The sequence below is a fragment of the Cebidichthys violaceus genome, unplaced genomic scaffold (assembly GCF_023349555.1).
Source record: "Cebidichthys violaceus isolate CVI_PGR_0920_01 unplaced genomic scaffold, fCebVio1.0.p SCAF_48, whole genome shotgun sequence".
NCBI lineage: Eukaryota > Metazoa > Chordata > Actinopteri > Perciformes > Stichaeidae > Cebidichthys > Cebidichthys violaceus.
The window spans coordinates 321852-334887 of record NW_027176683.1 but is presented as its reverse complement, the minus strand read 5'-3'; the positions used below and the strand labels follow the sequence as shown (position 1 = coordinate 334887).

The 13036-nt window shown below is 42.3% G+C and overlaps 1 protein-coding gene across 3 annotated transcripts in view; it reads right to left on the bottom strand.

The window, feature by feature from the left end:
* LOC137887080 (NACHT, LRR and PYD domains-containing protein 12-like) overlaps nucleotides 1-12806 on the bottom strand; it is a 33559-nt gene extending 20753 nt beyond the window's left edge. The window contains exons 1-6 of one of the 3 annotated variants that reach the window (XM_068729856.1): nucleotides 12623-12806; nucleotides 11150-11393; nucleotides 10726-10943; nucleotides 8492-10280; nucleotides 4793-4966; nucleotides 1378-1551 (exon numbers count right to left, since the gene is read on the bottom strand). In XM_068729856.1, the coding sequence (XP_068585957.1) occupies nucleotides 1378-1551; nucleotides 4793-4966; nucleotides 8492-10280; nucleotides 10726-10943; nucleotides 11150-11163 (2369 nt within the window). In that variant the 5' untranslated portion in view covers nucleotides 11164-11393; nucleotides 12623-12806. The remainder of the gene's footprint in view (nucleotides 1-1377; nucleotides 1552-4792; nucleotides 4967-8491; nucleotides 10281-10725; nucleotides 10944-11149; nucleotides 11394-12622) is intronic. The other 2 variants (XM_068729854.1, XM_068729855.1) reach the window with 2 other exon arrangements.
* Nucleotides 12807-13036: the final 230 nt, after the last annotated feature.

Sequence of the window (13036 nt, the reverse complement as noted above, 5' to 3'; positions counted from 1 at the left end):
TACCTCTGCTTCACTGAAGGGGGCGAGCGAGAGCCCCTGTGTCGGGTTCAAGCTTGTTCTGTCGTTGCTCTTCTTCTACACTTCTCTTCTTCTTCTTATATTTTGCTTTGACCACAAAAATGTAAGATTCTATATCCAAGCTTAAAAATGTCTCAAAAAACAGTGAAATGTGACCAAATCAACATCAGTTCACCATCGGACAGGTAAAGTAACCTTTTATGTGTTTGTTGTTCTCTTTATACATCCTGGTTGTTACACACATTATCGCGGAATCTTACGATTTTCGCGGGTGGCGCCTGCGAGCGCTCCGCTTCTGAAACGCTCCCGGTGGAATCAAATATGTACTTTACCGATGTGTGTGTAAAGAATGCTGATATGAAATATGTAAAACAACCAGTAGTCAGTGTGCAAGCTGCCAATTGAATGGTGACTTAAGCTACTCTATTGGGTTCATATATTTGTAAATCTGACTTATGTAGTGTCAGAGCCTCACCAGACATGAACCTCACCGCACGTCAAGAACAAGAACAAGCATATGCTGAAAAGTATCACGCTGGAGATGAGCGAAAAAGAGCGATTTTCAACTGCTGCAGCAAACTGAGCAAGTTATTTTCTTCTCTTCATAAGAGTTTGATATTGTTAAAACAGGTGAAATAGCAACATGTCAAGAATTGTCTTTATTCTTGTTCTGTAATTTCATAAATACAATAAACTACAGTTTTTGCATCTATAATATAACTATAAAACTTTATAAGATGTAATATCAAGTAGCTTTTGCGGCTCCAGACAAAATTTATTTGGTAAAAAATAGGGCAAAATGGTTGTTTGGATAGTAAAGGTTGCCGACCCCTGGGCTAGATTCGAGAAGAAGAAAAGCCGATCCGTCCGATGTGTTCTCTAAACGATAGAAACAAGGAGTTCCATTTTGTTTTCTACTCTCCTTTTTTACCGTGAACACGGCGATGCTTTGTTTGGTAAGTCAAACATAGATGTTATGAATATGGATGACGCACAAAGACTGAGATGGCTGTTTAAAAGTGGAACATATAACTTAGCCAGGTATCTGCAGAAAGTCTGGAAGAAGAGGAAACAAATATCTCTTTACAAAGTTTTAGTTTTTATTTTCTTCTTCATGTTTTGTATATTCAAGACCAGAAGATGTCTGGAAAAAAGTGGTGTCTTGTAATCCCATGTGGGATGGAGGAAATGTTAGGCAATAAATAAATAAATAAATAAATATGATTTATTTAAATCTATAGCTCAACGTTTCTCTGCCACAGTTAATGAACTTTTACTAACGCTGAGGCTTTAAGGTCCTTTAAGATCAGTATAATATCAGCTTCATGTCTGCACAGGAGTAAAGAATGTTGGACTAACCTCAGAGTCTCCAGTCTGCAGTCTGGACTCTCCAGAAGGTCACACAGCAGCTTCACTCCTGAATCCTTCAGGTCGTTGTAACTCAGGTCCAGATCTCTCAGAGGTGACGGGTTGGACTTCAGAGCTGAGACCAGAGAAGAGTAGCTGACCTCTGACAACCTGCAGTTATTCAGTCTGAATGAAGGATAAATGATGTAAGTTTAGAGGACAATGTTCATTCAGTGTCAGACGTTTAGAACGGAGACGTTTAGAAAATGTAAACTCCAAACACATGAGCTGAATGCAGGTTAAAAACTGTGAGGGACAAGAAGTGAATAAGAGCTCTAACAATATAAACAAATATTTGTTGGTGGTTTAACGATTTATGAACATTGTTTTGCAACTCTTGGTTTATTGAGGCTTTTTTTAATGACAAATAGCTCAACATTGTTGTTTTTTCTCTGACAACCTGCAGTGATCCAGTCTGAATGAAGGATAAATGATTCAGATAAAAATCATGTCATGGACAACGTGAGTCTGTGGACATTCACTGCCTCTACTTGTTGTTTTGTTCAGTCATTTGGAACAACAGACACATGTCTTTTGTGCTCAGGCAAATCCTAAAAATCTATGAACCCAAAATGTGAAACCCACAGACTGTATAAGATGTGGATGTAGTCGTTGTGACGTCACCCATTGGTTGGTGGACTGATGTCGTGAAGCCTTGATTTCAGTGTTTTGGCCGTCACCATGGGCACATCCCAAGTCCCTTAATTGTCATTTCCTCGCTTGAACCGGAAGTTGTCCTGCTCCGCCATATTGACGGCCGTCCCAAAGCTCTTATTTAGCTCAGAGAAGCGAGGAGAGAGGAGGGATCTCTGAGGAGCCATGAGCGAGGACCCACGAGGACAGTCTTCCAGGAAGTGTTTTAACGGCCGACACGCCCCCCCTTTGTTCATCAGTTATGTGATTGGACGCTGCAGCCGATCGGACTGATACGATTTTTTTTCCAACATGTAAACAGTGAAGACGGATCAGATTAAACTCTTCTTTATATTTGATATGTTTTCTGATTCAGTATCTGGTTTAAATATGTTCATCTTAGATCTGAACAACTAAAGGACCACAAACAACTTTCTTCATTTATTAGAAAGATTTGTCTTTTCATGATCTGATATTTCCCTTAATAACTTTTATTATGGAAACAATTAAAGTCAGAGAGCTTTTTACATCATTTATCATCATTACATTCAGTCACATGAGGCTGATCATTCATGAGTGTCTGGTTTGATGAGTTATATCATTTAAGAGAAACCATAATCATATTCTGGGTTATTTAATAATCAATAAACATACAGACGCAAATAAGTCATAATTATGACAAACGCATCCTGCAGTAGAAATCGATCCTGCGCTCATAAACAGAACAGTTTGTTAAAGAGGTAACAGACTACAGATAGACAACACCTCTACAGTGATGATTACTGTGCGTCTTTATTATTAGTATTATTAGTTACTATTATTAAGAACAGTGATCATGTGTACAGACACAAACTATCAAACGTCTTTCCAGCTGTTAAAGCCGACTGACAGCTAATCCAGCTGTGATCAGCTGTGATCTGCGGCCGCCGTCATCAGAAACAGACGTCGCTTCGTGTGACGCTTCAGAGGAAAGGACATCTCATATTTCCTTGTTTCCTCTCTCCTCGCATGGTTTCCTCCATGCATCCCTGGTGGGAGGGACTAAGACGCAAGAAAATGACCCAAGTGAGGGAAACGGGGATGCAAATAAGAGACTTGGGAGGTACCCCATCTTGGTTTTTTTTGCAACCAGTGAACAGGAAGTGACCATATTTGGACTGAGGAGGAGTGACGTAGAGACGCGTATACATCTCTGGTAGAGACCTGTCAATCACAAGGTAGCCCCGCCCTAAAGCATACCCTGCTTTATGGTCTATTTCAGTGATTTTCAACCGCTGTGCCGCGGCACACCAGTGTGCCGTGAGAGATCGTCAGGTGTGCCATGGGAAAATGTCCAATTTCACTTAATCAGTCCCAAAAAATATTATTTAGTTGCACTGCAAATACTAATTTTCCATTGTTGAGCGTCTGAGCCTGTAATATAGTGGCTGGTTAAGTAATTAATACTCTTCCATGCCAGTGGGTGGCAGTAGGTAGCGCAGTAATGACCGTGTTAATTTAAGACGGTAGAATTAAATGATGGGAGAGGTTGAGGTGACAAGACGAACAGAGATGGAGAAATATTTGAAAAGAAAAATATGCAGACTCTGAACTGAACCCTGGACAACATTCTAACCCAGAAGAAAAGCCTCGTAAGGATCAACAAATTGAGAGACTTATCATTAAATTGTCAGCATATATCCGGACCTCGAGAAAATATCATGTCTATCATAACTGGCCATAACGAAGCATCTCACTGCGCTAAACCTCCAGCTTCAGGGACGAGGACGTGTGATCACAGACATGTGTGACCACAGACATGTGTGAACACAGACACGTGTGAACACAGACATGTGTGATCACAGACATGTGTGATCACAGACACGTGAGTCTCAGTCCGACTGAGCATTTTGCTGATAAACTGGTCTCACACTTGGCACAGAATTCACTCAGCGATTTGCCGACATTGCAGCTCAGAAATTTAATTTGAACTGCTCAGCAATCGGTTTGCAGTTGACGTGGAAAGAGCACCTGTACACAATAGAATGGAGCTGATAGACCTCCAGTGTAATGACACACTCAGGGCAAAGTGTGACTCTGTGGGCGCTGCACAGTTTCCAAGCTTCAAACCCCTGAAATGATGCCTCAACTCCGCCTACATGCTGCTCAAATGCTCTGCATGTTTGGAAGCACATACCTGTGTGAGCAGCTTTTCTCTGTGATGAAGATGAACAAAAACCCACACAGGAGTCGTCTCACTGATGCACACCTTCACTCCATCTTGGGGGTTTCCACAGCACAGAACCTAACCCCAGACACTAATGAACTGGCAGCCAAGAGAAGATGCCAGACATCTGGCTCTGGTACATATGCATAAAATAATGCAGGCTATTTCTTTTTCCACTTTGTCCAATGTCCATTTTATCCTGATTATTAAACGTTGACCCTATTTGGCCCTCAACGTAGTCCCAATTTTTTATTTTGGCCCTCTCTGTCATTTTTTTACTTTGTTGGTTGTTGGTGTACCGCTCAGAAAAGGTTGAAAAACACTGGTCTGTTTGACTCTAAATGGACCATAGTTTACTAAATGAACATCATGCTGTATTGAAGAAGACTTAAACTAGAGATTGAGACCTTTAAGACATGAAGCATCGGCTTCACGTTTAGGAACTGGAGGTTGCTGCTTGGGGAAACCTCAGTCAAGGATTTGTAGATATACAAAAACAACGAGACCATGTACAGTCAGTGAACTGACCTCAGTGTCTCCAGTCTACAGTGTGGACTCTCCAGTCCAGCAGACAGCAGCCCCACTCCTGAATCCTGCAGGTTGTTTGTCTCCAGGTCCAGCTCTCTCAGATGTGACGGGTTGGACTTCAGAGCTGAGGCAATGACTTCACAGTGAGTCTCCGAAAGTTCACAGTAACGAAGTCTGTCATGGCACAAATATTTGTTATATGTAACGATGAAAGAGGGCACTTTATATTTACTTTATGCATTTGATGACAAAGACAAAAGAAGTTCTTGTATTCGATTTGAAATATTACAACTAATTACAAGAAATGGAGGAAAAAAAGTTGTCTGTTGTCACCAGGAGCTCTACATTACCTCAAAGCAGACGTCTCTTATGTGTCTAAATATATGTGTTTAATCCATAGACTGTAGCTGCTGCTATAATGTTAGCATAGCCTAGCACGAATCGAACTGAACTCCATTCAGAAAACAAGCATTTAAAAAGTTGTTTTCCTGTCGTAATGCTGCCAGACCTAACAAGGCATGAATTCAGACTTTTTACAAATCAACATCATAATGTTGATATTTCGGCATCATTATTATCTGGTTATTGCAATTGAATTTCAGCAAAATCTGTTTATTTTGGGTTCAATCAGCTGTAGTAAACCAGGCAACATGTGGCTTGCTAGATACAGTGAATACGTTCACCGAGCACCGCCGGATGATGTTATGAACACAACGGCGTTTGGTTTCTGGGACAAGGGGTCTAGATCAGCACTGACTAAATATCTTCTAAAGAAGCTTAGTGATAGTGTAATAGATTTATTTTTGGTTTAGAGCAGGGGTATTCAATTAAAATTCCAAAAGGTCCAGATTGAGAAAATCTCCTTGTGCAAAGGTCCGGAACATTATAATAATATCTAACTTGCGCCATTTAGTGCCATATAGTAGCCTAGTAGTAGTAACAACGTCTCTGTGTAGTCAACAACTGTCAAATTTAAATAAAGACATCACACACATCAATTATATTTTAACAATTATTATTCTGTTTTCAAATTGAACTGGATGGATTATAAATAATACATAGAAATACATAAATAAATGTTCTTCTCTCATTTCAAGTAAAATAAAGGCTCCATCTAAAAATAAAATACACAAAAAATAACTTTTGAAAAACTTACATCTTATTAAAAAAAAGTGCTTGATTTTAGAAAAATGAATGAAAATTAAAGAGTGTGGCTGGAGTTAACTTTTTTTCTTCTCTTTTTGTTAACATCATAATGATCTGTCAACTTTATAATAAACAATCTCTTAACAATTGAACAGCTTTAACACCTCCTTTTCTCTTTCTTTCCCTCTTACATCCCACTCCATCTCTTTTTCTTGTTTAGTGAGAGAAGTGAGTTGTTGCTTGTCCTGCCAGGATTTGTGTTTGGTCTCATAGTGGCGTTTCACATTGGCGCTTTTAATAATGGCCACGGTCTCTGAACATATGAGACAGAGTGGTTTTGTAGCACCAGCAGGAAGAATGAACAAATACAAGTCCGTCCATTCTTTATTAAAAGCTCGGTTTTCGAGGTCCACTTTTCTCTTTTTAGAGCACGCCATGTTAACTTGCTTTTCCGACTTACTTCTCCCACTGCTCTCTCTCACTGCTCTCCGTCTCTCTCACTGTTCTCCGTCTCTCTCACTGTTCTCCGTCTCTCTCACTGTTCTCCGTCTCTCCGTCTCTCTCACTGCTCTCCGTCTCTCTCACTGCTCTCCGTCTCTCTCACTGTTCTCCGTCTCTCCGTCTCTCTCACTGTTCTCCGTCTCTCTCACTGCTCTCCGTCTCTCCGTCTCTCTCACTGTTCTCCGTCTCTCCGTCTCTCTCACTGTTCTCCGTCTCTCTCACTGCTCTCCGTCTCTCTCACTGCTCTCCGTCTCTCTCACTGTTCTCCGTCTCTCTCACTGTTCTCCGTCTCTCCGTCTCTCTCACTGCTCTCCGTCTCTCTCACTGTTCTCCGTCTCTCTCACTGTTCTCCGTCTCTCCGTCTCTCTCACTGTTCTCCGTCTCTCTCACTGTTCTCCGTCTCTCTCACTGTTCTCCGTCTCTCCGTCTCTCTCACTGTTCTCCGTCTCTCTCACTGCTCTCCGTCTCTCTCACTGCTCTCCGTCTCTCTCACTGTTCTCCGTCTCTCTCACTGCTCTCACTGTTCTCCGTCTCTCTCACTGCTCTCCGTCTCTCTCACTGTTCTCCATCTCTCTCACTGCTCTCACTGTTCTCCGTCTCTCTCACTGCTCTCCGTCTCTCTCACTGTTCTCCGTCTCTCTCACTGCTCTCCGTCTCTCTCACTGCTCTCCGTCTCTCTCACTGTTCTCCGTCTCTCTCACTGCTCTCACTGTTCTCCGTCTCTCTCACTGCTCTCCGTCTCTCCATCTCTCTCAATGCTCTCCGCCTCTCTCAATGGTGTCCGTCTGTCGCCTGTCTGCGTAATTTCATTCGACTCACGATGCATTTTGGAATAAACATTCGATTGGCTGAGTAGCTTCATGTGAGATTAAATTAATGCATGCAATTGGTCAGTGTGTTTCCTGAACTGCTGAATGAGTGCCGTAAAGGCCAAAAAAGATGCGCAGGTTAAAACATTAGCGCCCGCCAAAATGTATGATTCTCAATTATATGTCCGGGTCCGGGTCCGGATAGGACAGCGTCTGGGTCCGGATCCGGACCGCGGTCCGCCAATTACCAACCCCTGGTTTAGAGGGTATGATTTAAACATTTTCATATTTAATCTCATTATTATGTACCCAAGATCTTCCTCATTGCCAGTTTTTTGGTTCATTTTGTAAAAAAGAAGTAAACAAGTGAAAATGAAACACCAACATACGGATTACATTTTGTATTATCTTGTCATTTGAAATCGCCTTCATCTTTTCAAGTGTTGATTATAAAAAGAAACATCATTTTTCAGTAAAATGCATTGGTGAGATAGTTTGTATATTTTAAGATTTAAACTACTTATCTAAACTGATTTATTAAGTTAATGAAATTAGGGCTGCAACTAACGATTATTTTAATAATCGATTAATCTGTCAATTATTTTTTCGATTAATCGATGAATCGGCGGGGAAAAGGCGAGTGAATATAAACGTGTCTTTAGTCTTGCAAACTATTCCACCCCTGCTTTACTACTGTTATTAACGCGCTAACGCTAACTTGTCATGCTTGTCAAGCTGGAGAACGAGTAAACAGCAGCACCAGAAGAGCTACTGGAGGGACGTTACGTTCCTCACTTCAAAACGGAACAACAGTAGGATTCTGTAGTGACTTAACCTGCTGTTGAACTCCCTTCCTCCTCATCAAGGACTCCAACATGTTTACGTTTTAGGTGCTGAATCATCACCGTGGTGCTCCTGTGCCGTGCCATGTCGCTTTTGCATATCTTGCAATTAACACACTTTTTTGATTTATTCAGTGTGAAATGCTCCCACACCTCGGATGACTTTGGTCGTACTGATTTCTCTGCCTCCGCCGTGTGTTTCAGAACAACGTTACGGGTCTCTCCGATGGTCTTTCCTCTACCTCCGCTCTGCTCCGCGGTCAACTCAACTTTTTTTTTTATACTCAAACATCTCCGCGAGTTATTGAGTGGCGTAATAATCGCGCGACACAACGAATCGATAATGAAATTCATTGCCATTCATTGTCGTTGTTGAAGCCCTAAATGAAATCTGGACTTACACAGCTTTCCTGCAGTTCCTCACAGCTGGAATGAGTCTCCGTCGTCCCTCTTTTGAGGTCTTGAACTTCTCCAGGTCCAACTCATCCAGAACCTCCTCTGACATCTGCATTATGTAGGCCAGAGCTGAGCACTGGATCTCTGAGAGTCTCTTCTCCGATCGGTTCTCCGACTTCAGGAACTCTTGGATCTCCTGATGCACCGAGTGGTCGTTCATCTCCGTCAGACAGTGGAAGATGTTGATGCTTCTGTCAGGAGAGATTTCATCACTGTTCATCTCCTTCAGGTTGTTGATGGCTCTCTGGATGATTTCTTGACTGTTGTCTGTCCGACCCAGCAGACCTCCTAAGAGTCTCTGGTTGGACTCCAGAGAGAGGCCATGAAGGAAGCGGACAAACAGGTCCAGGTGGCCATTTTTACTTTCAAGGGATTTCTCCATGGCTCTCGTCAGGAAGACATCCAGGGTTGAGTAATCATCCCACCCCATGAATCCCTTCAGTACCTCTGTCTTCCTGTTTGTGAAACAGTGGAACATGTAGACTGCAGCCAGAAACTCTTGAACACTCAGATGAACAAAGCAGTAGACAGTTTCTCCGAAGATCACACTCTCTCTTTTGAAGATCTCTGTACAAACTCCTGAGAACACAGAGGCCTCCGTGACATCAAGACCACACTGCTCCAGGTCTTCTTGGTAGAACATGAGGTTTCCTTTCTCCAGATGTTCAAACGCCAGCCTCCCCAGCTTCAGAAGAACTTCCCCGTCAGCCTCCGTCAGCTCCTGAGGACTCGTCTCATGTCCCTCATGGTACTTCTGCTTCTTCCTCTTTGTCTGAACCAACAGGAAGTGTGAGTACATGTCAGTCAGGGTCTTGGGCAGCTCTCCTCTCTGGTCTGTAGTCCACATGTGGTCCAGAACTGTAGCAGTGATCCAGCAGAAGACTGGGATTAGACACATGATGTGGAGGCTCCTGGATGTCTTGATGTGTGAGATGATTCTGCTGGACAGCTCTTCATCACTGAACCTCCTCCTGAAGTACTCGTCCTTCTGGGGGTCGGTGAAGCCTCGTACTTCTGTTAACCTGTCAACACGTGAAGGAGGGATCTGATTGGCTGCTGCAGGTCTGGAAGTTATCCAGACGAGAGCCGAGGGAAGCAGATTCCCCTTGATGAGGTTCGTCAGCAGCACGTTGACCGACGCCTTCTGTGTGACATCAGACACGACCTCATTGTTGATGAAATCCAATGAAAGTCTGGTTTCATCCAGACCATCAAAGATGAACAGAACTTTACAAACAGAGAGCTTCTCTGCTGTGATCTTCTGTAATGTTGGATGGAAAACATGGAGCAGATTGAGAAGACTGTACTGCTCATCTTTGATCAAGTTCAGCTCCCTGAACGAAAGCAGAACCACCAGACTGACATCTTGGTTTTCCGAACCCTCGGCCCAATCCAGAGTGAACTTCTGCACCAAGAAGGTTTTTCCAACGCCGGCGACGCCGTTTGTCAGAACGACTCTGATGCGTCTCTGTTGGTCCGGTGGGGCTTTAAAGATGTCGTGGCTCTTGATCGGAGTGTCATGGAGGCTCTTCTTCTTGGAAGCTGACTCAAGCTGCCTCACCTCATGTTGGGTGTTCACCTCTTCACTCTGTCCCTCTGTGATGTAGAGCTCAGTGTAGATCCTGTTAAGGGGGGTTCCACTTCCCCTTTTATCAGTTCCTTCAGTCACACGTTCACATCTCCTCCTCACACTGCTCTTGTGTTCATCTAAAACCTCCTGTAGACCACTATCTCCTGAACGGCAAGGAGAAATGTGAGACAATCAAATGCTCGGACAAAACAAGGACAGAAAGTCAGGTATCTGTGCCTGTCTGTTAAATGGCCTGTCTACCTACCTACCTGCCTACCCATCTATCTAACTACCTACCTACCTGTCTATCTAATACCTGTCTACCCGTCTGCCTGTCTTATGTGTCTACGTACCTGTCTACCTACGTACCTGTTTACCTACCTCCCAGTCTACCAACCTACCTACCTGCTAGTCTACCTACCTACCTACCTGTTTATTTACCTGCTGGTCTACCTGTCTACCTACCTGCCCCTCATGTATGTAAAACCGTGGTGTCTTGTAATCCCATGTGGGCCATAAATAAAACTAATACATTAATTCATAAAAATGGTTGAAGCCACATCTATGAATCATTTCTTGGTGTCTCCATGCAGCAGAGAGACATCTTACTTTGCACAGTGCTGGTCCCAATGGCTGTCTGCAGTCTAGATTTTTTTCCACACTGGGGACAGGAGGAGTCCCCCGATGAAGCAGACCGGTCCCAGTACGAGGTGATGCACTGTCTGCAGAACCAGTGTCCACAGCTGGTGGAGACTGGATCCTTCAGGACGTCCCGACACAAAGCACAGTGGGACGGCTGCTCCTCCTCGGGCTCATGAGCCTTCTTCCTGTCTCAGTGGAGACCAACACATTCTTTAAAACACGTTTTATATTCATCATGAGGTGCTTTAAGTCACTTCAGAATAACATTTTAGTATTTTCTAAAATATTTAAAATATGAATCATTCCCCAAATATGCGAGACAATATCTTAAATGAATAGAACAAAATCAAATCCAAGACCTCTACTGTTTAACTACATGAAGATTTATTACCGTTGTGGAAACATCGTCTGTGGTCACTTCTGTGAGCAGTCTCTGTTGTAAAGCTGACAAAAGCTCTCCAGATTTGCTGACATCATCAAACCGTTTGCCACTAAAGTTCTGATGACGGCTTGTTGTGACACATGTCGCCCGTGGGTGCAAAGTAATATGGCCGCCAGAGACCCTGTTTTCTGCTGCTGAACTTTATGGGAGATTTCTGGCAAAACTTTGAAACTCCGTTGACGAGAGAGAATTTCTGTAAACAGATGAGAAGAAATACAAAAGGAACATTAAAGAAGAGTTACTGGTTCAATGGACGCTGGTGATGAGCAGATAATGTCTTTAAATGTATCTCTCTCTGTTTCTGTACATCATCAACACATAAAGACACACTTCATCCTTCAGTTTATCACAAACATTCACCATCAACACATAAAGAAACACTTCATCCTTCAGTTTATCACAAACATTCACCATCAACACATAAAGAAACACTTCATCCTTCAGTTTATCACAAACATTCATCATCTACACATAAAGGAACACTTCATCCTTCAGTTTATCACAAACATTCAACATCAACACATAAAGAAACACTTCATCCTTCACTTTATCACAAACATTCACCATCAACACATAAAGGAACACTTCATCCTTCAGTTTATCACAAACATTCATCATCAACACATAAAGAAACACTTCATCCTTCAGTTTACCACAAACATTCATCATAAAAACATAAAGGAACACTTCATCCTTCAGTTTATCACAAACATTCACCATCAACACATAAAGGAACACCTGGCTGTCTCCTGATCAAAGAGCTGATTGGCTCTTAGATTTGACAACACTCACCAGGTTGTGTAGAAAATTCTATTTTCCTGTGTAATTGTAATATTTAACTCTCGATTGTTGGCTATTAGTCTCATGTTGTGCAACAAAGGTTTAATCTAAAAACATAACCTCGTGTGGTTGATAATAATAAAGCGTATTTATAGAAAATATCAAAACGAGCATCTAAGTGTTTCACAGACAGACATAACGCAAGTTTCCACGTAACAATATATTTACAAACACATGAATGAATCCAAATGAGGTCTGTGAACTACAAGTAGCAACAGGTCTAACAGGAAGTAACTGTTTCTTTGACTTCCTGTTTATTCTCCGCTGCTTCCGCATTATCTCGTCTACTTTCCAGGCGAGAAGCAGTTCATCTGGAAAGTTAAATTAAGCTTTATTAACTTAATTATATTCCAGATATGAGCTGTGTTTACCGTGAATCTCTGCATAGAGGCGCACACAAATGTAAGTGTCTGCCGAGTTGAGCGCAGTGTTAGTTACCGTAATGTTACGTTCGCGCGCGGCTAAGAGAGTAATACTGATATGAACCGTTTACATTGCGCGGCAACAAACTCCCCAAAAAGGTCCCAACATGTTCAAACTGTCACTTAGCTCGCGTTAGCTGAGAAGCTTTGAAAAGTTTACCTCGTAGTGGAGCAGCGGGCTGTTCATCTGTCACTTTCCTCACTTTAACTTCCTGTTGACGGTTTCTCTGGGGGGCGGGGACTAATGCGGCGCCCACTCCACTGATTGGATGAAGGACTGATGACGTCTTCTTCTTCTTCTTCTTCTTCTTCTTCTTCTTCTTCTTCTTCTTCTTCTTCTTCTTCTTCTTCTTTCAGTTTATTGGCGGACTACACACCAACGTTTAAGGTGCATACCGCCCCCTACTGTACCGGAGTGTGTAACAGCATGACTTTATGACAATTATCATTTAAACACAATAATAATGTTCATAAAGAAAATAAAGAAAAGACTTCATATAGAAGTTATATTGTGGATATTAAACCCGTTCCATTCATAAATGTACATGAAGCCCTTTAGATATATATGTGTTTT